The 27,348-nt window shown below is 51.6% G+C and overlaps 1 protein-coding gene across 1 annotated transcript; it reads left to right on the forward strand.

Annotated features, from left to right (window-relative positions):
• Window positions 1-392: 392 nt before the first annotated feature.
• LOC135577801 (olfactory receptor 14A16-like) lies at window positions 393-25,456 on the forward strand (the record flags this gene model as incomplete). Its single annotated transcript, XM_065047922.1, has 2 exons — window positions 393-1,145; window positions 25,196-25,456. Coding segments are annotated over 2 exons (1,014 nt in total), but the record flags the coding sequence as incomplete, so codon positions are not given.
• Between the last annotated feature and the right edge of the window lie 1,892 nt (window positions 25,457-27,348).

Consider the following 27,348-nt stretch of genomic DNA (forward strand, 5'->3'; position numbering starts at 1 on the left):
CAGCTTCATGTGACAAAGCTGAACCCCAGGACTGGCCCCTGCCCCCTGTTCCCATGACCCCACTGCTGCAGAGCAGGGCTGACTCCTCAGCATCAGCGGGCACAGGCCCTGCTCCTCACTGCACCTCCAGCCAGCACCACCCAGGGCTCAGACAGGGAGCTGAGGGAAGGTCTGGAAAAGGACAAGGGGTATGGAGCAGGGGAGGGTGTGTGGGAAATGGCTTTGATTTTGCTCAGAGAAATGTCCCGTAACTTGTCACTGTCTTTTCTCCTTGCACAGGTCCTCATGCCCACAGGCAGCCAATGTCCAACAGCAGCTCCATCACCCAGTTCCTCCTCCTGCCGTTCACAGACACACAGGAGCTGCAGCTCTTGCACTTCTGGCTCTTCCTGGGCATCTACCTGGCTGCCCTCCTGGGCAACGGCCTCATCATCACCACCATAGGCTGGGACCAGCACCTCCACACCCCCATGTACTTCTTCCTGCTCAACCTCGCCCTCTTTGACATGGGCACCATCTCTACCATTCTCCCCAAGTCCATGGCAAATTCCCTCTGGGATTCCAGGGCCATCTCATACTTGGGATGTGCGACACAGCTCTTTTTGTTTCTCTTCTTGATCACAGCAGAGTTTTATCTTCTCACAGTCATGTCCTACGACCGCTACGTTGCCATCTGCAAACCCCTGCACTACGGGACCCTCCTGGGCAGCAGAGCTTGTGTCCACATGGCAGCAGCTGCCTGGGCCACTGGGTTTCTCAATGCTCTGCTGCACACGGCCAATACATTTTCACTGCCCCTGTGCAAGGGCAATGCCCTGGGCCAGTTCTTCTGCGAAATCCCCCAGATCCTCAAGCTCTCCTGCTCACACTCCTACCTCAGGGAACTTGGGCTTCTTGTGGTCAGTGCCTGTTTAGCTTTTATTTGTTTTGTGTTCATTGTGGTGTCCTATGTGCAGATCTTGAGGGCCGTGCTGAGGATCCCCTCTGAGCAGGGACGGCACAAAGCCTTTTCCACCTGCCTCCCTCACCTGGCCGTGGTCTCCTTGTTTGTCAGCACTGCCATTTTTGCCAACCTGAAGCCCCCCTCCATCTCCTCCCCATCCCTGGACCTGGTGGTGTCTGTTCTGTACTCAGTGGTTCCTCCAGCAGTGAACCCCCTCATCTACAGCATGAGGAACCAGGAGCTCAAGGATGCCCTGTGGAAACTCATATCTTAGTGTTTTCTGAAGCAATAAATCTAAATCACTGTCTGCTTTTATTTTATAACCACTGGTTGTGTAAATGAGGAGCCATGATCTGTGTGTATTTAAACAAAATAAAGGGTTCTGTAGTGACACTGTATCACTATGTCCTTCACTATATCCTTCCTGCAAGGCCTTTTGGATCTGCAGGAACAGTTTCTGTGATGGAAGGAGAAGAAAAGAGTCCATCCTGGCAGCCCTGCCAGGGAGCAGCAGCGCTTGTTCTTCCAGAGCTGTTCTGGTTCCACTCCACACTCTCCTTCTCATCCCTGGTGTTGGCGCAAGGCCTGAGTGCTCTGGCAGCTTGGTCACCGTCCTGCTGTGTGTCAGTGCTGTGAGCGCAGGCAGGGACAGGCAATGGGCACTGCTGTGACAGAGCTGGCCTCACAACAGCCTTTCCAGATGGAAAGGTGATCTCCTCAGGGCAGTGCATGATGGTTTATATCTTCTTGCAAAGTTTCTCTCAAGCATATTCCTACAAAAGTCACTCACAGATGAAACACCGGTGTGCAGCTGAACAGTGTGTGTGTGCAGGGCTGGCACACAGCAGTGTCCTCTCACAGCCAGGCTCCTGCCAGAGACCTGCAGGACCAGCAGAGCAGGGGCTGGGCTGTGCCCCTGTGCACTGGACACCCCAGGGAAGGAGCCTCAGGTCAATCACCTGGACTGGCCCCTCACAACCACCATTTTCAATACTGGCCTTTCACCCAGAGAATCTGTTCTTCCATACATGGATGGACACTCAATGAATAGTTCAGCAGTCTGTGTTGCTTTGTACAGATGAGATGTGAGCATGCACATCATGTATGTGAGGTGACATGAACACGAGTATGCACAAACACCATCAACTGTTCCTTGGGGTTCCATGAAAACCTGTGGCACACACAAAGTCCTGAGGTCACTTCCTGTTGGAAGTAACACCCCGCGGGAAACTGCCTGAATGCAGCACTGGCTTGTGCTTCCTTAATTGAGCTCCCCGTGTCCATTCCTCATGATGTAGGACATCTCAGATTAGTGCAGAGCAGGGTGACTCACCATAGCTGAGGTGTCTCCCACCCCTTTGGAGTGGCAACAAGAGGCCAGAGGGACAATGTGACTCCTGCCTCTGTGTGTAAAAGGGACAGATTCTGTCTCTGAGCATCCCTGGGTGCACAAGGAGTCCTGAGACCAACTCAGATCTGGATGCCTGATAGAACCCTGGCATTTCTGTGTGTGACTCCAGGAACAAACCTCGGTGGCCCAGTGAGATTCATCTCAGCTGCTGGGACAGGCTCATTGCAAGTGCTCCTGTCTGCTCTGTCACCCTTGCCTGTGATTCTGGGTTGTGCTCTCAAATGTAAGACAAAGTGGTAAAAGGGTTTCCGAGGTCTTTGGAAAAGGCAGATATCGAACCCATCTGCATGAAAAGCATGAAGGAGAATTAACAGCTGGTCAACCTGCCGCCATACCCGGAATTTTGCAGGGTCACAGACATGGTGTTCCTTGGTGTCCTAGTAGCCAGATCAGTGATCTCTGGGCTGGAGAATTGGAAGCTGGGTGGGAAGTTGGCTGGACAATTAAGCCAAATGTCATCAGCGGTACAAAGCCCTCCGTGCAGCCAGTTACTAGTAGCATCCCTCAGTGACCAGCACTTGGACCAGCACTGTTAAACATCTTTATTCTCCATCTGTATGATGTGACGAGTGCACTTTCAGCTTCTCTGTGGATGATGCATAGTTGTGAGGAACCCTTGAACAACCTCGCCTGGTTAACCCTGCCTGGAGCAGAACAGTGAGACAAGTGAGACAAGGGCTCTCTTCAAACCTGAAGTTATTCTGCAATTCAGTGAATCTTTCCCTTTGAGAGGATTTTGAAGGCAGAATAGGCAGAGGAAGAAGAAAAAGAATAAAAGACAGAAAAGGAGTTCTAAATGTTGTCAACAAAAACCAGCAGTTCCTCTGAAGAGTGTTTTTCAACTCAAATCTCTAGTAGGGAATATATTTGATAAATTTGATAAAACAAGTATACTTTTACCTGATCAGGTCCTGGGCCATAAAAAAGGTGATGGATAGTTATGGTATTATGAGTTCAGTTGTGTCTCGGACACTCATAATCCAGTCAGAATCCTGTGGCTGTGAAGGGGACAGTGAGGTCAGTTCTGTGTCTGGAGGTGACAGCCCAGCAGCAGGGACATGGCTGGGAAAGAACCTCAGCCTAAATATGACAGATCCTACCCAGGAAGAGATCTTGGAGACAGGTTGTCACATCCATCCCACCTGAGAACATGGTGGGACAGCAGCAGGGACATGGTCGTGTGTATCAGAGAAGCTGAAAGGCCAGCAGCACTCATGGGATTTAGGAGATCATGGTGAGGTTACTTCTCTCTGGTCAACTGCAAGACGACTAGAAGAATAACAGGTTGGGATCTCTGCTTGATGGGCAGTTTCTGAGGTGGTAAAGCTTTCTCACGTAGTGGGAAAAAGCAGCAGAGAAAAAAAAACAAAGCCACTAAGTGCAGATGGGGAAGTGGAGACTGGTTATCAGGAGTTAAAAATGTCACTGGAAGAGCAGTGCTGTGGAGCAAGAGGTGACCCAGAGGGAGCTGGATCAGCCCATGGTTTGTGTTCCAAAGAGCAGCCAGTGAGGGTGCAGACACAGCAGTGAAGGTGCAGAAATGCTGGGGTGAGAGCAGGTGGGGAAGCGAGATGGGTGTCTGCAGCCTGCAGGGAAAGAGGGGCAGGGGTAGCACCGTGTAGAACAGCCTGTGGTGGAGATGGCAAAGGGCGCTGTAAGGCTGGAAGGGACCCACAGAACCCAGGTCTGTGTCCCCTTGGCCAGAGCAGTTGTCTCTGCCACTGAGGCCCAGGAGAAGACATGTTGTCCTCATGGCACTGGGGCCTCGGTGCCTCCTTGCAGCCCCATGGGGAAGCTGGAAGTTGTTGTCCCAGTGTTGTCCTTCCCTGGGCCTTGCACACCCACATCCCACGGTCCCAGGAAGAGCCCTGAGCCGTGTGTGAGGGACAGGATCCCCCTTCCCATTGCCTGGAGGTCATGGCTCCTCCTTTCTGCTTCAGAAAACAAACCAAGGGGTTTCTGAGCATCAGAGCTGAAGAAAAGACTCAAAGGAGACCTCATGGTGGCTACAGCTTCCTCACAAGGGGAGAAGGAGGGGAAGGTACTGATCTCTTCTCTGTGGTGACCAATGGTAGAACCCGAGGGAATGGAAGAAGCATGTGCCAGTGGAGGGTCAGGTTGGACATGATGGAGAGGTTCTTCACCCAGAGGTGCTGGACACTGAACAGGCTCCCCAGGGAGGTGTCACGGCCCCAGTGTTCAAGAAGAGATTGGACAACGTCCGCAGACACACGAGGTGACCTGTGGGGTGTCCTGTGCAGGGACAGGAGTTGGACTTTGTGATCCTTGTGGGTCCCTTCCAACTCAGGACATTCTATGATTGTATGAAATACTAGGTCAAAAGTCCATGTTTCCGTTGTCCAGATGAGATGTAAACATACACATCATGTGCATGTCCAGTGTGTGCATGTGGTGAGTTGAACCCAAGTGAGCACAAATGCCATCAGCTATTCCTTGGGGTGCCATAAAAGCCAGTGGGACTAAGATGGTCTTCAGGGGTCTCTTCCAACCTGTGTTATTGTAGGATTCCATGAATCTTTTCCTTGGAGAGCTCTTTCATGTCAGAATAGACAGAGGAAGAAGAGAAAAAAATGAAGAGGCAGAAGCAGAGATGTAAAATGTCCCAAAGTAAATACAGCAGCTCCTCTGAGGAACGTTTCTCCACTCAAACCCTTGATAGGAAATCTATCAGATACATTTGATGAAAGCAGCTTAGTTTGATCTGCTCACACACTGGACCACAAGGAGGGTGATGGTGGGTACGATGTCGTGTGGTCACTTGTGTCTCAGGAACTCATAATCCAGTAGGAACCAATGGCTGTGGAGGGGACTGTGAGGTCACTTCTGCCTCTGCAGGGGATTGGCCAACAGAAGGAACAGGGCTGGGAAAGTACTGTGAGGTCACACAGACGAGACGAGCAATCGGGCCCAATCAGCATGGCTGGATGAAAGGCAGGTCCTGCTTGACCACCCTGATCTCTTCTGTGACAAGGTGACCGGCTGAGCAGATGAGGGAAAGTCTGTCGTGGGGAGTGAATCCGCCACACGGGCTGTGGGTGTTGTGTCCTTAGACTGCAGTAAAGCCTTTGACACCGTGTCCCACAGCATCTCCTGGAGAAGCTGCAGCTCATGGCCTGGATGGTGTATGTGCGATGGAGGGCTGGACCAAAAGAATTGTGGTGAACAGAACCAAATCCAGTTGGCGTCCAGTCACAAATGGTGTCCCCAGGGCTCCATATTTGACTCAGTTGTATTTAAGCTTTATCAGTGATGTGGATGAGGGGATCGAGTGCACCCTCATTAAGTTTGCAGATGACACCAGGTTGGGTGGGAGTGTTGATCTGCTGGAGGGTGGGAAGGCCATGCAGGGGGATCTGGACCCACTGGATCATTGGGCTGAGGCCATTTGTATGAGGTTTGACCAGACCAAGGGCCGGGTCCTGCACTTGGGTCACAACAACCCCAGGCTCAGGGAAGAGTGGCTGGAACATTGCCTGGTGGAAAGGGATCAGGGGGTGTTGATCGACAGCAGCTGAACATGAGCCTGTGTGTGCCCAGGTGGCCAAAAAGGCCACCAGCATCCTGGCTTGTATCAGCAATGGTGTGGCCAGCAGGAGTAGCGTGATTGTTCCACTGTTCTCAGTGCTGATGAGGTCGCATCTTGAATCCTGTGTTCAGGTTTGGGCCCTTTATCATAAGAAGGACATTGAGGCACCAGAGAGAGTGCAGAGGAGGGAACGGAGCTGGTGTGGGTCTGGAGCACAAGTGTGATGAGGAGCAGGTGAGGGAACTGGTGGGTTCAGCCTGGAGAACAGGAGGCTGAGGGGAGACCTTCTCGCTGTCCACAACTGCCTGAGAGGAGGTTGAACATGGAGGGTGTTGGTCTCTTCTCCCAAGTAGCAAGTGATAGGACAAGAGGAAATGGCCCCAAGTTATGCCAGGGGAGGTTTAGATTGGATATTAGGAAAACAATTCTTCCTAGAAAGCATTGTCATGTGGTGGAACCGGCTTCCCATGGCAGTGGTGGAGTCACCATCTCTGTAGGTGTTTTTAAGGCATTTAGAAGAGGTTCTTAGAAACACGGTTCAGTGTTAGATTTAGGTTGTGGTTGGACTCGATGGTCCTGAGGGTCTCTTCCAACTGAAATAATTCTATGATTCTCTATTATCAACTAGAATATTCTTCTACCACATCTTCTAAGTGCTCTTCACATATCTGCCTCTTCACCTACAGTCCTGACACTTATCTAATTAGATGCACAAGTGTTGAATACTAATTGTAAATGATGAAAGCACCATCGCTCTATCAGTCTGGTCTGATATCTGCCAGTCCCAGGCAAACACCTCAGGTACACGGGGCCTCTCGAGGTTTGCACTGAATGCTTATAGAGAGACCATGGAGCTCAGCCCGAAAACTTGAGAATTCCCCTCAAAACTGAAAACCAAACCAAAAACAACAAAAAGAACAAAAAATCCCACAATCTTTTTTTCATCAGGTGAAATAATTCCATTTTTCCAATAAAATGTCTGCGGAATTTCTATCCTGCCAAAATACAAATTTTCAGAATGTGTACAGACTGTGGGAGATGAAACGTTGGCCTTTCCCTGTGCTTGCAGTGCCAGGACTCTGTCTATCACTACGTGTATTTAATCCCCTGCACATCCAGGAGTTTCCACCTGTCCTTACCCAGCTCCCCGTGTCTGAACTCATCTCTTCAGAAGCCTGTCTGGACATTTGCACTTTCCATGGCTCCCCAGAGGTTCTTCACCTCTCACTCTCGGCTCATTCAGAGCCTCTCAGCTCTCACTCTGCTTTGAGCTTCAGGCAGGTCAAGTCTTTCAGCAGTTGCTCTCCTACTCCCTACAGGCAACTCTTCAATTATGGCAATGGACCTCGCTGGAAACTACTTAATTTAACCACAGAACTGAGAAACATAATTAAGTTCTATTGTGTTTTCTTTTTTTTTTTCCTTTTTGTTTCCTCTAATTAAAAATTCCCCGGTGCCTGTTTACATCCAGTTCTCTAAGGAAACATGAAGCAATCCTGCGAAGAAGCTGTAACAATCAGTGCAAACTTCAGTGCAGAATCTGATGTAAAGAAATGTGCTGTAAATCCCAGGGGCCAATGAGCAGAACAGGGAGTTTGGGGAGCTGGTTATAGATTTCCTGCTAACAGTTTGAGTAGAGCCACATTCTTCACAGAACTGCTCTGTTTATTTGGCACCTTTTAGGTCTCCTCCTCTGCCTGTATTTTTATTTTCTTGTTCCTCCACCTCTTCCTTCTTCCAAAACCTTTCCAAGGGAAAGATTCCTGGAATCAGAGAGCAACGCAGGCAGGGGGGTGGCACAATTCAGGAGGGGGTGGGAGGGCTGAACTGGCAAATGCCCCAGAGAAGAAAATACCGGTGAACAGCTGAAGTGTGTGAGTGTGCAGGGCTGGCACACAGCAGTGTCCCCTCCCAGCCAGGCCTCCTGGGAGAGCCCTGAAGCACCAGCAGAGCAGGGGCTGGTGTGTGCCCATGTTCATGGGACAACCTGGGGAAACTGGCCTAGCACAGTCACCACAGACCAGCCCTTCAAAACCACCTTTTCCTGCACTGGCCCTTCACCCCAGCTGAGAGAGGTTGTTCATCCCTCAACACAAGGACACTGAATGAGTCAGAAGCCAATGTTTCCACTGTATGGATGAGATATGAGCATGCATATCATGTACATAAGATGAACCCGACTCAGTACAGACACCATCAGCTATTCTTGCATGTTCCATGAAGGCCTGAATACAGCACTAGGATGTGCTGCCTTGAACTGAGGTCCCCATGTCCATTCCTCATGACGTGGGACATGAGGATGGCCATGCCTAAGGATCTGGACATGCTGGATCATGGGGCTGAGGCCTATTGGCTGAGGCTTAACAAGGCCAAGTGCTGGGTCCTGCACTTGGGTCACAACAACCCCAGGCAGGGCTAGAGGCTCAGGGAGGAGTGGCTGTAAAGCTGCCTGGTGGAAAGGGATGTGCGCGTGTTGAGCGATAGCTGGCTGAATATGAGCCAGAATGTTTCCAGGTGGCCAAAAAGGCCACAAGCATCCTGGCTTGTATCAGGAATAGTGTGGCCAGCAGGACTAGAGAAGTGATTGTGCCACTGTGCTCGGCACTGGTGAAGCTGCACCTTGAATCCAGTGTTCAGTTTGGGGCCCCTCATCTTAAGAAGGGCATTGAAGCACTAGAGAGAGTGCAGAGGAGGCGACAAAGCTGCTGAGGGGCTGGAGCACAAGTGTGATGAGGAGCGGCTGAGGGAGCTGGGGCTGTTCAGCCTGGAGAACAGGAGGTTGAGGGGAGACCTTCTCACTGTCCACAACTGCCTGATAGGAGGTTGGAATATGGCGGGTCTTGGTCTCTTCTCCCAAGCAGCAAGTGATAGGACAAGAGGAAATGTCCACAATTTCCACCAGGGGAGGTTTACATCGGATATTAGGAAAAAATATTTCCTCGAAAGGGTTGTCAGGCATTGGAACAGGCTGCCCAGGGCAGTGGGGGAGTCACCACCCCTGGAGAGGTTTAAAGGTATTTAGACAAGGTTCTCAAGGACGTGATTTAGTGCGAGAGCTGGGCTGTGGTTGGACTCAATGATCCCAAGGCTCTCTTCCTATGAGAGTATTCTATGATTCTATGATTCTGCCTCAGCTGAGAGTCCACAAAGCCAACTGAGTTATGGACACCTGGCACAACCCTGACATTTCTGTGTGTGACTCTGGGAACAAACCCCACTGACCCAGTGAGATTCACCTCAGTTGCCCTGTGATTCTGGATTGTGTTTTCAAAATGACAGTGCAATCGAGGAGGTCCTGGCATCCGTCAAACCCATCTTCAAGAAAGGCAGGAAGGAGAATGGGGAGAATCACAGGCTGGTCAGCTTGTCTCTGTCCCTGGGAAGGTGATGGGACAAGTCCTCCTGCAGCCATCTGCAGGCACTTGAAGGACAAGAAAGAGACTTGTGAACCAAACTGGGCAGGGGAAAGACAGGCATGTTGTGTGTATGAAATTGTGCCAAGCCTTGGACATGGTCTCTCGTGGTGTCCTTATAGCCCAATTGATGCTGTTTGGGCTGAAGAAGTGGATGCTTGGTAGGAAGTTCACTGAAACATCAAGCCCAAATATCATCTGCGATGCAGTGTCCTCTGTGCAGTTAGTGTGTCATCCCCCAATGACCAGCGTTTGGGCCAAAACTGCTGAAGGTCTTTACTCTCCCTCCTGTGCTGCGATGGAATTGACGCAAACCTGAGCGAAGACCTTGAAGAATCTCATCTGGTCACCCTGCTTTGGGAAGGAGAGTGAAACAAGATGTTCAGGGCTCTCTTCAAACCTGACTGACTCTAAGATTCAACAAATCTTTCCCCTGGACACGTTTTTGAATATAGAATATCTGCAGAAAAGAAAAAAAAAGAGAGGCAGAAGAGGAAATAGAAATTATGTCAACATAAAACCAAGAGTTACTGCAAAGAAAGTTTCTCCACTCAAACATTTAGAGGGAAATACATTTGTTTAATTTGATACAACAAGCACACTATTATCTGGTCAGGCCCTGGGCTATGGGTGAGGGGATGGATGGGTTCGGTATTATGAGGTCAGTTGTGTCTCAGACACTCATAATCCAGGCGGAATCCTGTGGCTGTGAAGGGGACAGTGGGGTCAGTTCTGTGTCTGGAGGTGCCAGCCCAGCAGCAGGGACATGGCTGGGAAAGAACCTCTGCCCAAGTGCCCACAGGTCTTACCCAGGAAGAGAGACAGGTTGTCACGTCCATCCCACCTGAGAACATGACGGGACATCAGCAGGGACATGGTCGTGTGTGTCAGAGAAGCTGAAAGGCCAGCAGCACTCATGGGATTTAGAAGATCATGGGGAGGTTACTTCTCTCTGGTCAGGTAAAAGACCACAAGAAGCCTAACGGGTTGGGTTCCCTGCATGAAGGGCAGTTTATGAGATGGTCGAGCTTTTCTTGATAGTGGGAAGAAGCAGGAAAGAGAAAAAAGAAGTCTATTTGGAAGGTGAGGAATGGATATGAGGAGGGAGAAATGTCACTGGAAGGGCAGTGCTGAGGGGAAAGAGGTGACCCAGAGGGAGCTGGATCAGCCCATGGTTTGTGTTCCAAAGAGCAGCCAGTGAGGGTGCAGACACAGCAGTGAAGGTGCAGAAATGCTGGGTGAGAGCAGGTGGGGAAGCGAGATGGGTGTCTGCAGCCTGCAGGGAAAAAGGGGCAGGGGTAGCACCGTGTGGAACAGCCTGTGGTGGAGATGGCAAAGGGCGCTGTAAGGCTGGAAGGGACCCACAGAACCCAGGTCTCTGTCCCCTTGGCCATGGCAGTTGTCTCTGCCACTGAGGCCCAGGAGAAGACATGTTGTCCTCATGGCACTGGGGCCTCGGTGCCTCCTTGCAGCCCCATGGGGAAGCTGGAAGTTGTTGTCCCAGTGTTGTCCTTCCCTGGGCCTTGCACACCCACATCCACGGTCCCAGGAAGAGCCCTGAGCCGTGTGTGAGGGACAGGATCCCCCTCCCCATTGCCTGGAGGTCATGGGTCTCCTTTCTGCTTCAGAAAACAAACCAAGGGGTTTCTGAGCATCAGAGCTGAAGAAAAGACTCAAAGGAGACCTCATGGTGGCTACAGCTTCCTCACAAGGGGAGAAGGAGGGGAAGGTACTGATCTCTTCTCTGTGGTGACCAATGGTAGAAACCAAGGGAATGGAAGAAGGATGTGCCAGGGGAGAGTCAGTGGGACATGAGGAAAAGGTTCTTCACCCAGAGGTGCTGGACACTGAAGAGGCTCCCCAGGGAGGTGTCACGGCCCAACCTGACAGTGATCAAGAAGAGATTGGACAACGTCCTCAGACACATGGGGTCAACTGTGGGGTGTCCTGTGCAGGGACAGGAGTTGGACTCCATGATCCTTGTGGGTCCTTACATCTCAGGACATTCTATGATTCTATGAAATACTATGTCAAAAGTCCCTGTTTTCATTGTACAGATGAGATGTAAACATACACATCATGTGCATGTCCACTGTGTGCATCTGGTGAGATGAACCCAAGTGAGCACAAATCCATCAGCTATTCCTTGGGGTGCCATAAATGTCAGTGGGACAGAGATGGTGTTCAGGGGTCTCTTCCAACCTGCGTTATTGTAGGATTCCATGAATCTTTTCCTTGGAGAGCTCTTTCACGTCAGAATAGACAGAGGAAGGAGAAGAAAAAATCAGAGGCAGAAGCAGAGATGTAAAATGCCCCAGAGTAAATACAGCAGCTCCTCTGAGGAACGTTTCTCCACTCAAACCCTTGACAGGAAATCTATCGGATACATTTGATGAAAGCAGCTCAGTTTGATCTGCTCACACACTGGACCACAAGGAGGGTGATGGTGGGTACGATGCCATGTGGTCACTTGTGTCTCAGGAACTCATAATCCAGTAGGAACCAATGGCTGTGGAGGGCACTGTGAGGTCACTTCTGCCTCTGCAGGGGATTGGCCAACAGCAGGAACACGGCTGGCAAAGGACTGTGAGGTCACACACACGAGACGAGCAATCGGGCCCAATCAGCATGGCTGGATGACAGGCAGGTCCTGCTTGACCACCCTGATCTTCTTCTGTGACAAGGTGACCGGCTGAGCAGATGAGGGAAAGTCTGTCGTGGGGAGTGAATCCGCCACACGGGCTGTGGGTGTTGTGTCCTTAGACTGCAGTAAAGCCTTTGACACCGTGTCCCACAGCATCTCCTGGAGAAGCTGCAGCTCATGGCCTGGATGGTATATGTGTGATGGAGGGCTGGACCAAAAGAATTGTGGTGAACAGAGCCAAATCCAGTTGGCGTCCGGTCACAAGTGGTGTCCCCAGGGCTCAGTATGTGACTCAGTTCTATTTAAGCTTTATCAGTGATGTGGATGAGGGGATCGAGTGCACCCTCATTAAGTTTGCAGATGACACCAGGTTGGGTGGGAGTGTTGATCTGCTGGAGGGTGGGAAGGCCATGCAGGGGGATCTGGACCCACTGGATCATTGGGCTGAGGCCATTTGTATGAGGTTTGACCAGACCAAGGGCCGGGTCCTGCACTTGGGTCACAACAACCCCAGGCTCAGGGAAGAGTGGCTGGAACATTGCCTGGTGGAAAGGGATCAGGGGGTGTTGATCGACAGCAGCTGAACATGAGCCTGTGTGTGCCCAGATGGCCAAAAGGGCCACCAGCATCCTGGCCTGTATCAGCAATGGTGTGGCCAGCAGGAGTAGCGTCATTGTGCCACTGTTCTCAGCGCTGATGAGGTCGCATCTTGAATCCTGTGTTCAGTTTTGGGCCCTTCATCATAAGAAGGACATTGAGGCACTAGAGAGAGTGCAGAGGAGGGAATGGAGCTGGTGAGGGTCTGGAGCACAAGTGTGATGAGGAGCGGTTGAGGGAACTGGTGGGTTCAGCCTGGAGAACAGGAGGCTGAGGGGAGACCTTCTCGCTGTCCAAACTGCCTGAAAGGAGGTTGAACATGGAGAGCGTTGGTCTCTTCTCCCAAGTAGCAAGTGATAGGACAAGAGGAAATGGCCCCAAATTATGCCAGGGGAGTTTTAGATTGGATATTACAAAAAAATTCTTCCTGGAAAGGGTTGTCAGGCATTGGAACAGGCAGCTCAGGGCAGTGGTGGAGTCACCATTCCTGCAGGGGTTTATAAGATGTTTAGACGAGGTTCTTAGGGACACGGTTTAGTTCTAGATTTAGGTTGTAGTTGGAATTCATGGTCCTGAGGGTCTCTTCCAACTGAAATAATTCTATGATTCTCTATTATCAATTGGAATATTCTTCTATCACATCTTCTAAGTGTTCTTCACATATCTGCCTCTTCACCTACAGTCCTGAAAATTATCTAATTAGATGCACAAGTGTTGAATAGTAATTGTAAATGATGAAAGCACCATCGCTCTATCAGTCTGGTCTGATACCTGCCAGTCCCAGGCAAACACCTCAGGTACACGGGGCCTCTCGAGGTTTGCACTGGGTGCTTATAGTGAGACCATGGAGCTCAGCCCAAAAACCTGAGAATTCCCCTCAAAACTTGAAAACCAAACTAAACCAACAACAAAAAGAACAAAAAAACCCACACTCTTTTTTTGATCAGATGAAATAATTCAATTTTTCCAATAAAATGTCTGTGGAATTTCTATCCTGCCAAAATATGAATTTTCAGAATGTGTGCGGACTGTGGGAGATGAAACGTTGGCCTTTCCCTGTGCTTGCAGTGCCAGAACTCTGTCTATCACTACGTGTATTTAATCCCCTGCACATCCAGGAGTTTCCACCTGTCCTTACCCAGCTCCCCGTGTCTGAACTCATCTCTTCAGAAGCCTGTCTGGACATTCGCACTTTCCATCGCTCCCCAGAGGTTCTTCACCTCTCACTCTTGGCTCATTCAGAGCCTCTCAGCTCTCACTCTGCTTTGAGCTTCAGGCAGGTCAAGTCTTTCAGCAGTTGCTCTCCTACTCCCTACAGGCAACTCTTCAATTATGGGATTGGACCTCGCTGGAAACTACTTAATTTAACCACAGAACTGAGAAACATCATTAAGTTCTATTGTGTTTTCTTTTTTTTTTTCCTTTGTTGTTTCCTCTAATTAAAAATTCCCCGGTGCCTGTTTACATCCAGTTCTCTAAGGAAACATGAAGCAATCCTGCGAAGAAGCTGTAACAATCAGTGCAAACTTCAGTGCAGAATCTGATGTAAAGAAATGTGCTGGAAATCCCAGGGGCCAATGAGCAGAACAGGGAGTTTGGGGAGCTGGTTATAGATTTCCTGCTAACAGTTTGAGCAGAGAAACATTCTTCACAGAACTGCTCTGTTTATTTGACACCTTTGAGGTCTCCTCCTCTGCCTGTATTTTTATTTTCTTGTTCCTCCACCTCTTCCTTCTTCCAAAACGTTTCCAAGGGAAAGATTCCTGGAATCACAGAGCAACTCAGGTGTGAACATCATCTTGTCTCACTGTCCTGCTCAGGGCAGGGTGACCCAGGTGAGCTTGTCCAAGGCCTCTGCCCAGCCTTGCACCATCCACTAAGGAGCTGAAGGTTCACTGTGTCACATCATACAGGGGGAGAACAGAGACGTTCAACAGTGTTGGCCCAAGTGCTGGTCCCTGAGGGATCCCACTGGTAACTGGCTCTGTGGGCACTTTGTACCACTGGTGACATTTGGGCTTCATCATCCAGCCAACTTCACACCAAACATCCACTTCTTCAGCCCAGAGGGCACCAATCGCATTATAAGGACACCACGGGAAACCATGTCTGACACCTTGCGAATTTCCATGTGCACAACGTGCCCTTCTTTCCCTGCACATTTGGGTTCAGCAATCCCTTCCTTGTTTTCCAAGTGTCTGGACATGGCTGCAGGAAGACTTGTCCCATTCCCTTCCCAGGGATGGAGCTGGGCTGAGTAGCCTGTAATTCTGACAATTCTCATTCCTGCCCTTCTTGAAGGCAGGTTTGACAACTGCCTTTTCCAAGGACCTCAGGACCTCTCTGATGGCTCTGGCATGTTTGAGACCACAATCCAGAGTCATGGGTAAGGATGGTGTAGCAAACAGGAGCAGGTGAGATAGATCTGCCAGGGCCAGTGGGGTTTGTTCCTGGAGTCACACACAGAAATGTCAGTGTCTGTCAGGCATCCATGTCTGAGCTGGCCTCATGGATTCTTTATGCACCCAGGGATGCTCAGAGACAGAGTCTGTTCCTTTCACACACAGAGGCAGGAGTCACAGTGTCCCTCTGGCCTCCTGAGGGAGGCACCTCAGCCCTGTGGTGTGTCACCCTGCTCTGCACTCATCTGAGATGTCCCACGTTATGGGGAATGGACACGGGGACATTGGTTAAAGGAAGCACAGCCCAGTGCTGCATTTAGTTTCCATGTGAGGTTCCTCCCAATGTAAAATGACCTCGGGACGCTGTCTGTCCCACAGGCCTTCATAGAATCATACAATGTCCTGAGCTGGAAGGGCCCCACAAGGACCATGGAGTCCAACTCCTGTCCTTACACAGGACACCCCACAGTTCACCCGGTGTGTCTGAGAACGTTGTCCAGTCTCTTCTTGAACACGGTCAGGTTGGGGCTGTGACACCTCCCTGGGGAGCCTGTTCAGTGTCCAGCACCTCTGGGGGAAGAACCTTTTCCTCATGTCTGACCCCGGCACATCTTCATGCCGTTCCCTTGGGTTCTGTCATTGGTCACCAGAGACAAGAGAGAAGAGCTCAGCTCCCTTCTGAGGAACCTGCAGCCCCATGAGCTCTGCCCTCAATCACATCTTCTCCAGCCTGAGCAAACCCAGGGACTTCAGCTGCTCCTAATACGGCTTTTCCTCCAAACCCTTCAACAAATTTGTAGCCTCTTTTGGGCACTCTCCAGTAGCTTTATCTTCTTTTACCCTGTGTCCCCATCCCTGCACACAGTGAATGCTGCAGGTGAGGCCACCCCAGCACAGAGCAGAGTGGGACAATCCCCTCCCTGCCCGGCTGGCCGTGCTGTGCTGGCTGCACCCAGGACACGGTCCCTCTTGGCTCCAGGGACACTGGTGGCTCATGTTCAACTTGCTGTTGACCAGACCCTCAGATCCCTCTCTGCAGAGCTGCTCTGCAGCATCTCATCTCCCAGTCTGTATGTACAGACAGGGTTGACGTGTCCCAGGTGCAAAATGGCACCCCTGAATACCTGACAGCATTGGCGCTCACTTCGGTTCATCTCACCTCACATACATGATGTTCACACCCACATCTCATCTGTACAATGCAAACATGGACATCTGACCTACTCATTCAGTGTCTTTACAGGTAAGGACAAAGAACCTCTCTGAACTGGGGCGAGAGGTCCGGGCTGGAAATGAAGGCTGTGAGGGATTAGTCCATGATGATTGGGGCAGATTTGATGGGGTGTCCAGTGCACAGGGGCACAGCCCAGCCCCTGCTCTGCTGGTCCTGCAGGTCTCTGGCAGGAGCCTGGCTGTGAGAGGACACTGCTGTGTGCCAGCCCTGCACACACACACTGTTTATCTATACACTGGTGTTTGAATCTGTGGGACACTATCGTAAGGATATGCTTGAAGGTATAAACCATCGTGTATTGCCCTGAGGAGATCACCTTTCTATCTGGAAAGGCTGTTGCGAGGCCAGCTCTGTCACAGCAGTGCCCATTGCCTGTCCCTGCCTGCGCTCACAGCACTGACACACAGCAGGACGGTGACCAAGCTGCCAGAGCACTCAGGCCTTGCACCAACACAAGGGATGAGAAGGAGAGTGTGGGAGTGGAACCAGAACAGCTCTGGAAGAACAAGCGCTGCTGCTCCCTGGCAGGGCTGCCACGCTGGACTCTTTTCCCCTCCTCTCATGAACACAGGAACCATCCCTGGAGCTCTAAAAATGGCCTTGCAGGAAGGATATAGTGAAAAACAAGTCACCAAAGAGACTTTTATTTTGTTTAGAGATAAGGAGAGCACAGCTTCTCGTTTACACAGCCAACAGCTATAAAAAAAAAGCCAACAGTGAATTAGAAAGGGCATGACAACATAAGAAAACAACTAATAACAACAAAAAATACAGATGACAGGCTGGACCTGTAATTAGCTACATTAAAACGCCTATGTAGAACCAGATGGGCAATTTATTGCTTTACAAAACAATAAGATATGAGTTTCCAGAGGGCATCCTTGAGCTCCTTGTTCCTCATGCTGTAGATGAGGGGGTTCACTGCTGGAGGCACCACCGAGTACAGAACAGACACCACCAGGTCCAGGGATGGGGAAGACGTGGAGGGGGTCTTCAGGTGGGCAAACATGATAGTGCTGAGGAACAGGGAGACCACGGCCAGGTGAGGGAGGCAGGTGGAAAAGGCTTTGTGCCGTCCCTGCTCAGAGGGGATCCTCAGCACGACCCTCAAGATCTGCACATAGGACACCACAATGAACACAAAACAGCCAAATGCTAAGCAGACACTGACCACAAGAAGCCCAAGTTCCCTGAGGTAGGAGTGTGAGCAGGAGAGCTTGAGGATCTGGGGGATTTCACAGAAGAACTGGCCCAGGGCATTGCCCTTGCACAGGGGCAGTGAAAATGTATTGGCCGTGTGCAGCAGAGCATTGAGAAACCCAGTGGCCCAGGCAGCTGCTGCCATGTGGACACAAGCTCTGCTGCCCAGGAGGGTCCCGTAGTGCAGGGGTTTGCAGATGGCAACGTAGCGGTCGTACGACATGATGGTGAGAAGGGAACACTCTGCACCAAGCAAGAAAAATACAAAGAAGACCTGGGCAGCACATCCTGCATAGGAAATGACCCTGGAATCCCACAGAGAGTTGGCCATGGACTTGGGGACAATGGTGGAGATGGAGCCCAGGTCGAGGAGGGTGAGGTTGAGCAGGAAGAAGTACATGGGGGTGTGGAGGTGCTGGTCCCAGGCTATGGTGGTGATGATGAGGCCGTTGCCCAGGAGGGCAGCCAGGTAGATGCCCAGGAAGAGCCAGAAGTGCAAGAGCTGCAGCTGCCGTGTGTCTGTGAACGGCAGGAGGAGGAACTGGGTGATGGAGCTGCTGTTGGACATTGGCTGCCTGTGGGTATGAGGACCTGTGCAAGGAAGAAAAGGCAGTGACAAATTAGAGGGGACTTCTCTGGGGAAAATAAACATGCTGTTTCTCAATGAAAACCTCTTGCCTAATAGAAGGATGTTTCAGCTCATTCTCTCTTCCTACCAGCTGAGAAAAACAGCTCATCACAGTTTAAAATGCAGCTTGGGCATCTCGTTTTCATGAACGCACATCTGGGGCAAGACCCCCTGAGTTGGTATCAGAACAAGAAGTGACCCACACTCCCACCCCAACCCCAGAGAGCAAGAGCACCAGGGACAGGTGGAGAAACAGGGAAGGACACTGCAGTGCTACCAGAAAATAAAGCAAGGACAGAAAGGCAGACGGGCATGCTGTGGAACCTTCTCCTTACCAGGCTGTGCTGCTGCCACTCACATGATGACACTGGAGAGCAAGTACTTTTAGCACCTTTTTTGTGTACCCCGTTCCAGGAACCCTTCACCTGGAGGTCCAGCTGCTGAGGTGGAGACTCGTGACCTGGACCCCATGGCTTTGGGGCAGAGGGTCTGCTGGGGAGGAGAGGAGACCAGGGGTTGCACTGCGAAATGTGTCTGCAATCGAGAGCATGTGAGAGAGGTTCCTAAATCCCATCCCCAGCATTTCTGGTAGCAGTTAACTCTCCCTGCCCATGTCTGTGCTGCCTGCAGCTGTGTCTCTGTCCCTGGTCTGCTCCCTGTCAGTGTCACAGACCCCGTCCCACCCGCTGTGTGCTCAGCTCTGTTCTGCTCACACCTCCTGGCACTGCCCAGGGGCAGCTCTGTGTGTGCAGGGGCTCAGGAGCAGCTCAGACAAGTCCTATTGAGAACTGGGGTCTCAGTGTCTGCTCCGCACTTGACATAAAACCCATCCCCAAAACACAAAACACCCACACTGACCACAGGAAAAGCCTTGAAAAACATTGGAGAAAGATCTACCAGGTCCCAGGGGTCAGGGCTCAGCCATTCTGGTGGTGAACAAGCATCAAGGGCTGACATGGCACCAGAGCCACCTCCACATGGCCCTCACCACCTGGAACCAGTGTCTCCAAGTCTTTCCTTCAGCAGCCTCCAGGGACAGGGACCTGCACTGGTTGTTTCCTTCACAGCTGTGTCAGTGATGGCCCTTCATGGGGTCCCAAACACCCTCAGAAACTTGGGGTTCGCTTCTGCCTTTCACTTCATTAGAAGTTTGTTCATTGTTTCAGTAGCTGCAGTTCAGGATCATGGCACCAGAGGGCTCATTAACATCTAAAATGCTCTTACAAGCCAAGGCTCTGTGCAGCATTTTTCTAAAGGCTTCAAGTCTGGTGTGGATGATTAGAGAAATTTCAGGAATAGCCAAACAGAGAGCATTTCTAAAATAAATAGCAAGAAAGCCAAATATCTTCTATTTCCTTCCCTGCTCGCCCTTCCCTCCCTTTCCAGAACAGGTGGCATCAGCAGCCTCTAGTTCATATTGGTGTGGAGCATCTCCTGATAAAGACTGAATATGTCACAAAATGGGTTGCCTAAAACACCATGTGCATGAGGAGATAATCCAGGATACCTCAAGAGGAATCACACTCCTCTGGACCAAGAGGTGGGTGTTCCTGGCAATCTCAGGTGCCACAGCACAGCGATACTTGTGTTCAGGAGCTGGTCAAGTGACCCATCTCCTGTTCTGTAACGGTGTCTGAGTTTGCTCAGGTCACCCCTGACTTGAGCCCCATCCACTGCTGGGTGTTCTCCAGACTCCTGCCTTCAGGAACAAAGGCCCAGGAGACCTTGGTGGTGAAGATGGAGGCAAAGAAGCCATGAAGAACCTCAGTCCTGTCTGATTCTACTCTTATGAAGTTCATCAGCAGGCCCACGTTCACCATGTCTATTCTCTTACTGCAAGTGAAGCTCTGTCAGCTCATCTTGCTGCCATTCCTGTGCAGGTATCAAGTCCAGGGCAGCTTTGGCATCATCCCCACATCCATGGACAAGGTTTCTAAATTCCTCCTTTGCAGCTCCCCCTGCTCCCACCTCCTGTGTGCTGCCTTTGTGCCCTGGAGCTCCATCAGTTCAGAGAAGCAGCCTCATGAGATAAATGCTTCTGTTCATGGGTACTTGGAGAGATCATTCTAGTTCTTAGAGCAGGATGTCCTGTAAGGATTATCAGATTTCCTGAGCTCCTTCACCCTTCAGATCTACTTCCATGGCACCATTTTGCCCACCATCCCCCAGTATGTCCAAGTCTTCTCCTCTGGAGCCCACCAGCCTGTGCTCTGCTGCTGGCCTTCCTCCCTCCCCTCTGGTGCCTGGGACCCCCCTGTGTCCTGGTCACAACAGCCAAGGTGGACACTGATGTTCACATCCCTCACCAGCTATTCCTTGTTTCCCAGTTCCAGATCCAGTTGAGCATCACTCTCATTGGCCCACAATGCAGACACGTTAAGCAGTTAACCCAAGATCCTTTGGACTGATGGCACTTGCCACTTTGCCAGGCCAGTTAAGGTCAGAGCAATTACAGTTCCCCATAGGAACCTGCTCATTGACTGGTGACTTCCTCCTTGAGTTGCTGACAGAAGATCTTGTCCATTTCTTCTACATGATCATGTAGTTTGTAACACCCAACACATTGTCACTCTCTATTGGGTTTACATGACAAACTCTTGGAACTGGGGGTGAGTGTGGGTGTGCTACAGTTGTCACCTCTCCGGGAAAACAACAGGAGTTTGACCAATGTCAGACAGAGCCGATTTCAGCTGCTCCATGATGGACCCACTCCTTGCCAAACCTGAGCCACTCAGTGATGCTGGCAGCACCTCTGGGATATTGTATTTGAGAAAGGGTAAAAAACGCTGCACAACAGCAGGTGGGAGAGAGGAGGGAGGAACTGGGAGAGAAAAGCACTGCAGACACCAAGGTCATATCCCATAGGACCCAAGCAGGTCCCTCAGCAGGCCAAAGCTTGCTCTCCTGAAATCCTGCTCTTGGCCTTGTTCTCATCTCCCAGGAGCCTCAGCTCCACTTTCCATCCCTGACTGTTCCATCCTGACCAACTCTTTCTGGTTTGTAAGTGTGAAGTCCCACAGGGCACCTCACCCCACTGACTCCTCAGTCACCCGTGTCAGGAAGATGTTGTCAATGAGCTCCAAACCCTCCTGGATGGCCGGTATCTTGCAGATATTGGGATATCTCAGATCTGCCACGAGGACATGGCCTGGAAACATGAGGCTTCTTTCATTTGTCTGAAGGAGGCCTCATCTCATTCCTCTTCCTCATCAGTGAGTCCTGATGTCCAGTCACCACAACATTGCCCATGTTGTTCTGCCCTCTCATGCTGACTCCTCAACCTTCAGCTGACATTGTCTGTCCCCAGGCAGAGCTCCACGCATTCCTGCTGCTCTCTCATATGAAGGGAAACTTCCCCTCAAAGTCCAGACCTCTGACATTATGAGTATCAGACGCCCAAGGCCCCACAGTTTCTGCAGGAGATGGTATTTGTAGTGCCCTTCAACTCCACATCCTGGTATCTTGGGAGAGACACCCTTATCAGGATAAGCCGTCTGCATGCAAACATTATGAGCTGAACAAATGGAGCTTCAGTCAAGGGAGAGTGCAGACCTTGAGAAAATCTGGTGTTCACCCATCACAAAGCTCTAAAGATTTAAAAAGGGAAGTGACCAGTTCTGTATTGGGGCAGGAGAACAACCCCATCCATCAGGACAGAGCAGGACCTGACACGCTGAGCAGTGACCCTGAGGAGAAGGGCCTGGGCACTACAAGGTCCCCACACCAGCCCGTGGTGCACGCTCACCATGAACAAGGCAGCTGCACACGGGGCTGCATGAGGAGGAGCGTGGGGACCCAGACACCTGCAGTTCTCATCCCATTCGGTTCAGCACTGGTGTGACCCACACACACGGGTGTGTGCCAGTGTGCGGCTTCCCAGTTTGGAGCAGCAGGGAGGAACTGGAGAGTGCAGGGCTGTGCCAAGGCAGGTTCAGCACCTTGTGCACATGGTGTGGGGTGCTGAGGGACCTGGGCTGCTTTGGCCCAGCAGCGCTGGGGAGGCTGCAGCAGTGCAGGAGTAGCCTGAGAGTGCTTGAAGGGCGGTTTCAGAGATGGTGGAGGTTTTCTGCGTAGTGGGAAAGAGCTTGAGAAAGAAATAATGGCCCAAAGTGCAGCTGGGGAGGTCCAGGCTGGACATGAGCAGAAAGGAATGTGATGGAAGGGCAGTGCTGTGGGGGAGCAGGTCAGCAGAGGGAGTCTGCATCAGCCCAAGGCTTTGTGCTTCAAGGACCAGCTGGGGAGGATGGAGAGATCTCAGCAAAGGAAGGAAGATGCTCAGACAAGAGCAAGGTGGGGCAGCAGGGGGGATGTCTCCAGCCTGCAGGGACAGAGGTGCAGGGGATGCCACAGCACAGGACAGGCTGTCGTGGAGATGATCACGGGATGGAAAGAGGCTGAAAGCCAGACCAGACATGAGCTCCTTCTCCCCTTGGCTCTGGCTGTTGTCTGCACCTCTGATGCCTGTGAGGAGACACCTTGTCCTTCCAGCACAGGGGCCTCATGGCTCCTTGTCCCCAGGCAGGAACCTGGGAGGTGTGGGACCATAGTCCTGCCCTTGGCCTTGCACAGCCCCACATCACACTGTCCCAGGAAGGGCCCTGGGCAACGTGGGAGGGACAGGACCTGATTTCTAAAGGGGAGTCAAGGCTTGGCCCTTTGGTTAATGAAACACATCCAAGTTTACTGATCATCAGAGAGACCTTTACTTTGCTTTTCCTTGCCTATCATCACTGCCTCCAGTTTTCTGCTGTCCAGACCCTGAGACAGATTCTCAGTTGTGTCCCTTAGTGGGACCAATTAACATTACAAGAAACTTTGGAGTTTGATTCTGACTTTGACTTCTTGGGAGGTTTCTCCAACTTCCTCCAGGGTCTGAGGTCCATGGACTCAGCACCAAACCCACCAGAGGGGTCATTAAAGCGCCTTGGGCTGCTCCTGTGCTGCTGAGCTGGGCTGGGCTCCTGGGACACAGGGAGCTCATGGCAGCGGCAGCGCTGCAGAGAGACAGCTCTGCCCAGGAGCAGCTCCTCTGCACACGCAGCAGGGCTGAGGGCTCTGCCTGGGGATCTCGGGAGACGAGCAAGGCAGAGAGAGATTAAAGGTGGTCAGGACTGGGAGGATGACTGAGAGCTCACTGGAGGAGAAACCTTTGCAGCCCTCACCATGGTAAGTCTCTGGGTGCAGGGCAGTGCAGCTGTAGCTGCTGGAGGCATCTCCTGAAACTGGCACAGGCACAGCTTGTGGGATCTGTAGGGACGCGGCTCTTGTCAGGCCATGTTGAACAGCTGTGAAGCCGGGTGAGCACCCAGGGGTGCCCAGGGCTGTCCTGCAGAGCAGGGTCCCTGCACCCCAGGGCTGTGCCGGGCAGGGACTCTGCCGCCTGCCAGGGTCAGCGCTCAGCCTGCCCGGGAGATCCCATGGCAGCAGCTGTGGGTGGAAGGAGCGACCCCCGGCAGGGCAGGCAGGGAGCTTGTGGGCTTGAAGGGGGCTGTGTGGGTCAGGGCTGCTCAGAGCTCCAGATCCCCCCACAGACATGGCAGAGGGTCCTTCTGAACAACAACATTGAGACAGGAACAGCTGCAAGGGAAGGAGTCTGTGCTTTCAGGTTTCCACTCTTGCTCATCTGGGTGTGCAGTGGGAGATGGGGATTTATTTCTCTCTTTGGAGCAGACACTGAGACCCCAGTTCTCGTTAGGACTGGTCTGAGCTGCTCCTGAGCCCCTGCACACACAGAGCTGCCCCTGGGCAGTGCCAGGAGGTGTGAGCAGGACAGAGCTGAGCACACAGTGGGTGGGACGGGGTCTGTGACACTGACAGGGAGCAGACCAGGGACAGACACACAGCTGCAGGCAGTACAGACGTGGGCAGGGAGAAGGAGCTCCTACCAGATATGCCAGGGACGGGATTTAGGAACCCCCTGCAATCACCCGCAGTGCAGACACATTTCCCAGTGCAACCCCTGGTCTCCTCTCCTCCCCAGCAGACCCTCTGCCCCAAAGCCATGGGGTCCAGGTCACGAGTCTCCACCTCAGCAGCTGGACCTCCAGGTGAAGGGTTCCTGGAACGTGGTACTCAAAAAAGGTGCTAAAAGTACTTGCTCCACAGTGTCATTATGTGAGTGGCAGCAGCACAGCCGGGTCAGGAGAAGGTTCCACAGCATGCCCGTCTGCCTTTCTGTCCTTGCTTTATTTTCTGGTAGCACTGCAGTGTTCTTCCCTGCTTCTCCACCTGTTGCTGGTGCTCTTGCTCTCTGGGGTTGGGGTGGGAGTGTGGGTCAGTTTTTGTTCTGACACCAACACAGGGGGTCTTGACCCAGAGGTGTGTTCATAGTATCTAGATGCCTAAGCTGCATTTTAAGCTGTGATGAACTGTTTTTTTCAGTTGGTAGAAACAGAATTGGCTGAAACGTCCTTCCATCAGGGAGGAGGTTTTCCATGAGAAACAGCATGTTTATTTTCCTCAGAGAAGTCACCCCTAACCTGTCACTGTCTTTTCCTCCTATAACAGGTCCTCATGCCCACAGGCAGCCAATGTCCAACAGCAGCTCCATCACCCAGTTCCTCCTCCTGCCGTTCACAGACACACGGGAGCTGCAGCTCTTGCACTTCTGGCTCTTCCTGGGCATCTACCTGGCTGCCCTCCTGGGCAACGGCCTCATCATCACCACCATAGCCTGGGACCAGCACCTCCACACCCCCATGTACTTCTTCCTGCCCAACCTCGCCCTCCTCGACCTGGGCTGTATCTCTACCATTGTCCATGGCCAACTCTCTGTGGGATTCCAGGGTCATTTCCTATGCAGGATGTGCTGCCCAGGTCTTCTCTTTTTGTTTCTTGCTTGGTTCAGAGTATTTTCTTCTCACCGTCATGTCCTACGACCGCTACGTTGCCATCTGCAAACCCCTGCACTACGGGACCCTCCTGGGCAGCAGAGCTTGTGTCCACATGGCAGCAGCTGCCTGGGCCACTGGGTTTCTCAATGCTCTGCTGCACACGGCCAATACATTTTCACTGCCCCTGTGCAAGGGCAATGCCCTGGGCCAGTTCTTCTGTGAAATCCCCCAGATCCTCAAGCTCTCCTGCTCACACTCCTACCTCAGGGAACTTGGGCTTATTGTGGTCACTGCCTGTTTAGTTTTCATGTGTTTTGTTTTCATCATCCTGTCCTATGTGCAGATCTTGAGGGCCGTGCTGAGGATCCCCTCTGAGCAGGGACGGCACAAAGCCTTTTCCACCTGCCTCCCTCACCTGGCCGTGGTCTCCCTGTTCCTCAGCAGTATCATGTTTGCCAACCTGAAGCCCCCCTCCACTTCTTCCCCATCCCTGGACCTGGTGGTGTCTGTTCTGTACTCAGTGGTGCCTCCAGCAGTGAACCCCCTCATCTACAGCATGAGGAACCAGGAGCTCAAGGATGCCCTGTGGAAACTCATATCCTAGTATTTTCTAAAGCAATAAATTACCCATCTGGTTCTACACAGGCATTTTAATGTAACTAATTACAGGTCCAGCCTGTCATCTGGATTTTTTGATTTTATTAGTTGCTTTCTTATTGTGATAATGTTGTCATTCCATTTCTAATTCACTATTGGATTTTCTTTTATAACTGTTGGCTGTGTAAATGAGAAGCCATGCTCTCCTTGTCTCTAAACAAAATAAAAGGTTCTTTAGTGACTTGTTTATCACTATATTCTTCCTGCAAGCCCATTTTTAGAGCTCCAGGGATGGTTCCTGTGTTCATGAGAGGAGGGGAAAAGAGCTCTCTCATGGCAGCCCTGCCAGGGAGCAGCAGCGCTTGTTCTTCCAGAGCTGTTCTGGTTCCACTCCCACACTCTCCTTCTCATCCCTGGTGTTGGTGCAAGGCCTGAGTGCTCTGGCAGCTTGGTCACCGTCCTGCTGTGTGTCAGTGCTGTGGGCGCAGGCAGGGACAGGCAATGGGCACTGCTGTGACAGAGCTGGCCTCACAACAGCCTTTCCAGGTAGAAAGGTGGTCTCCTTAGGGCAGAGAATGAAGGTTTAGTTCTTCTTACAAAGATTCTCTCAAGAACATGCCCAAGAAAGTGACCTACATATGAAACACCGTTGTACAGCTGAACAGTGTGTGTGTGCAGGGCTGGCACACAGCGGTGTCCTCTCACAGCCAGGCTCCTGCCAGAGACCCGCTTGACCAGCAGAGCAGGGGCTGGGCTGTGCCCCTGTGCACTGGACACCCCATCAAATCTGCCCCAATCATCATGGACTAATCCCTCACAGCCTTCATTTCCAGCCCGGACCTCTCGCCCCAGTTCAGAGAGTTTCTTTGTCCTTACCTGAAAAGACACTGAATGAGTAGGTCAGAAGTCCATGTTTGCATTGTACAGATGAGATGCGGGTGTGAACATCATGTATGTGAGGTGAGATGAACCGAAGTGAGCGCCAATGCTGTCAGGTATTCTGGGGTGCCATTTTGCACCTGGGACACGTCAGTCCTGTCTGTACATACAGACTGGGAGATGAGATGCTGCAGAGCAGCTCTGCAGAGAGGGATCTGAGGGTCTGGTCAACAGCAAGTTGAACATGAGCCACCAGTGTCCCTGGAATCAAGAGGGACCGTGTCCTGGGTGCAGCCACCAGAGCACAGCCAGCCGGGCAGGGAGGGGATTGTCCCGCTCTGCTCTGTGCTGGGGCGGCCTCACCTGCAGCATTCACTGTGTGCAGGGATGGGGACACAGTGGAATCCCTCAGGGACCAGCACTTGGGCCAACACTGTTGAACGTCTCTATTCTCCCCCTGTATGATGTGACGCAGTGAACCTTCAGCTCCTTAGTGGATGGTGCAAAGCTGGTCAGAGGCCTTGGACAAGCTCACCTGGGTCACCCTGCCCTGAGCAGGACAGTGAGACAAGATGATGTTCACACCTGAGTTGCTCTGTGATTCCAGGAATCTTTCCCTCGGAAACGTTTTGGAAGAAGGAAGAGGTGGAGGAACAAGAAAATAAAAATACAGGCAGAGGAGGAGACCTCAAAGGTGTCAAATAAACAGAGCAGTTCTGTGAAGAATGTTTCTCTGCTCAAACTGTTAGCAGGAAATCTATAACCAGCTCCCCAAACTCCCTGTTCTGCTCATTGGCCCCTGGGATTTACAGCACATTTCTTTACATCAGATTCTGCACTGAAGTTTGCACTGATGGTTTCAGCTTCTTCGCAGGGTTGCTTCATGTTTCCTTAGAGAACTGGATGTAAACAGGCACCGGGGAATTTTTAATTAGAGGAAACAAAAAAGGAAAAAAAAACACAAAACACCACAATAGAACTTAATGATGTTTCCCAGTTCTGTGGTTAAATTAAGTAGTT

Source organism: Columba livia, unplaced genomic scaffold (genome assembly GCF_036013475.1).
Source record: "Columba livia isolate bColLiv1 breed racing homer unplaced genomic scaffold, bColLiv1.pat.W.v2 Scaffold_140, whole genome shotgun sequence".
NCBI lineage: Eukaryota > Metazoa > Chordata > Aves > Columbiformes > Columbidae > Columba > Columba livia.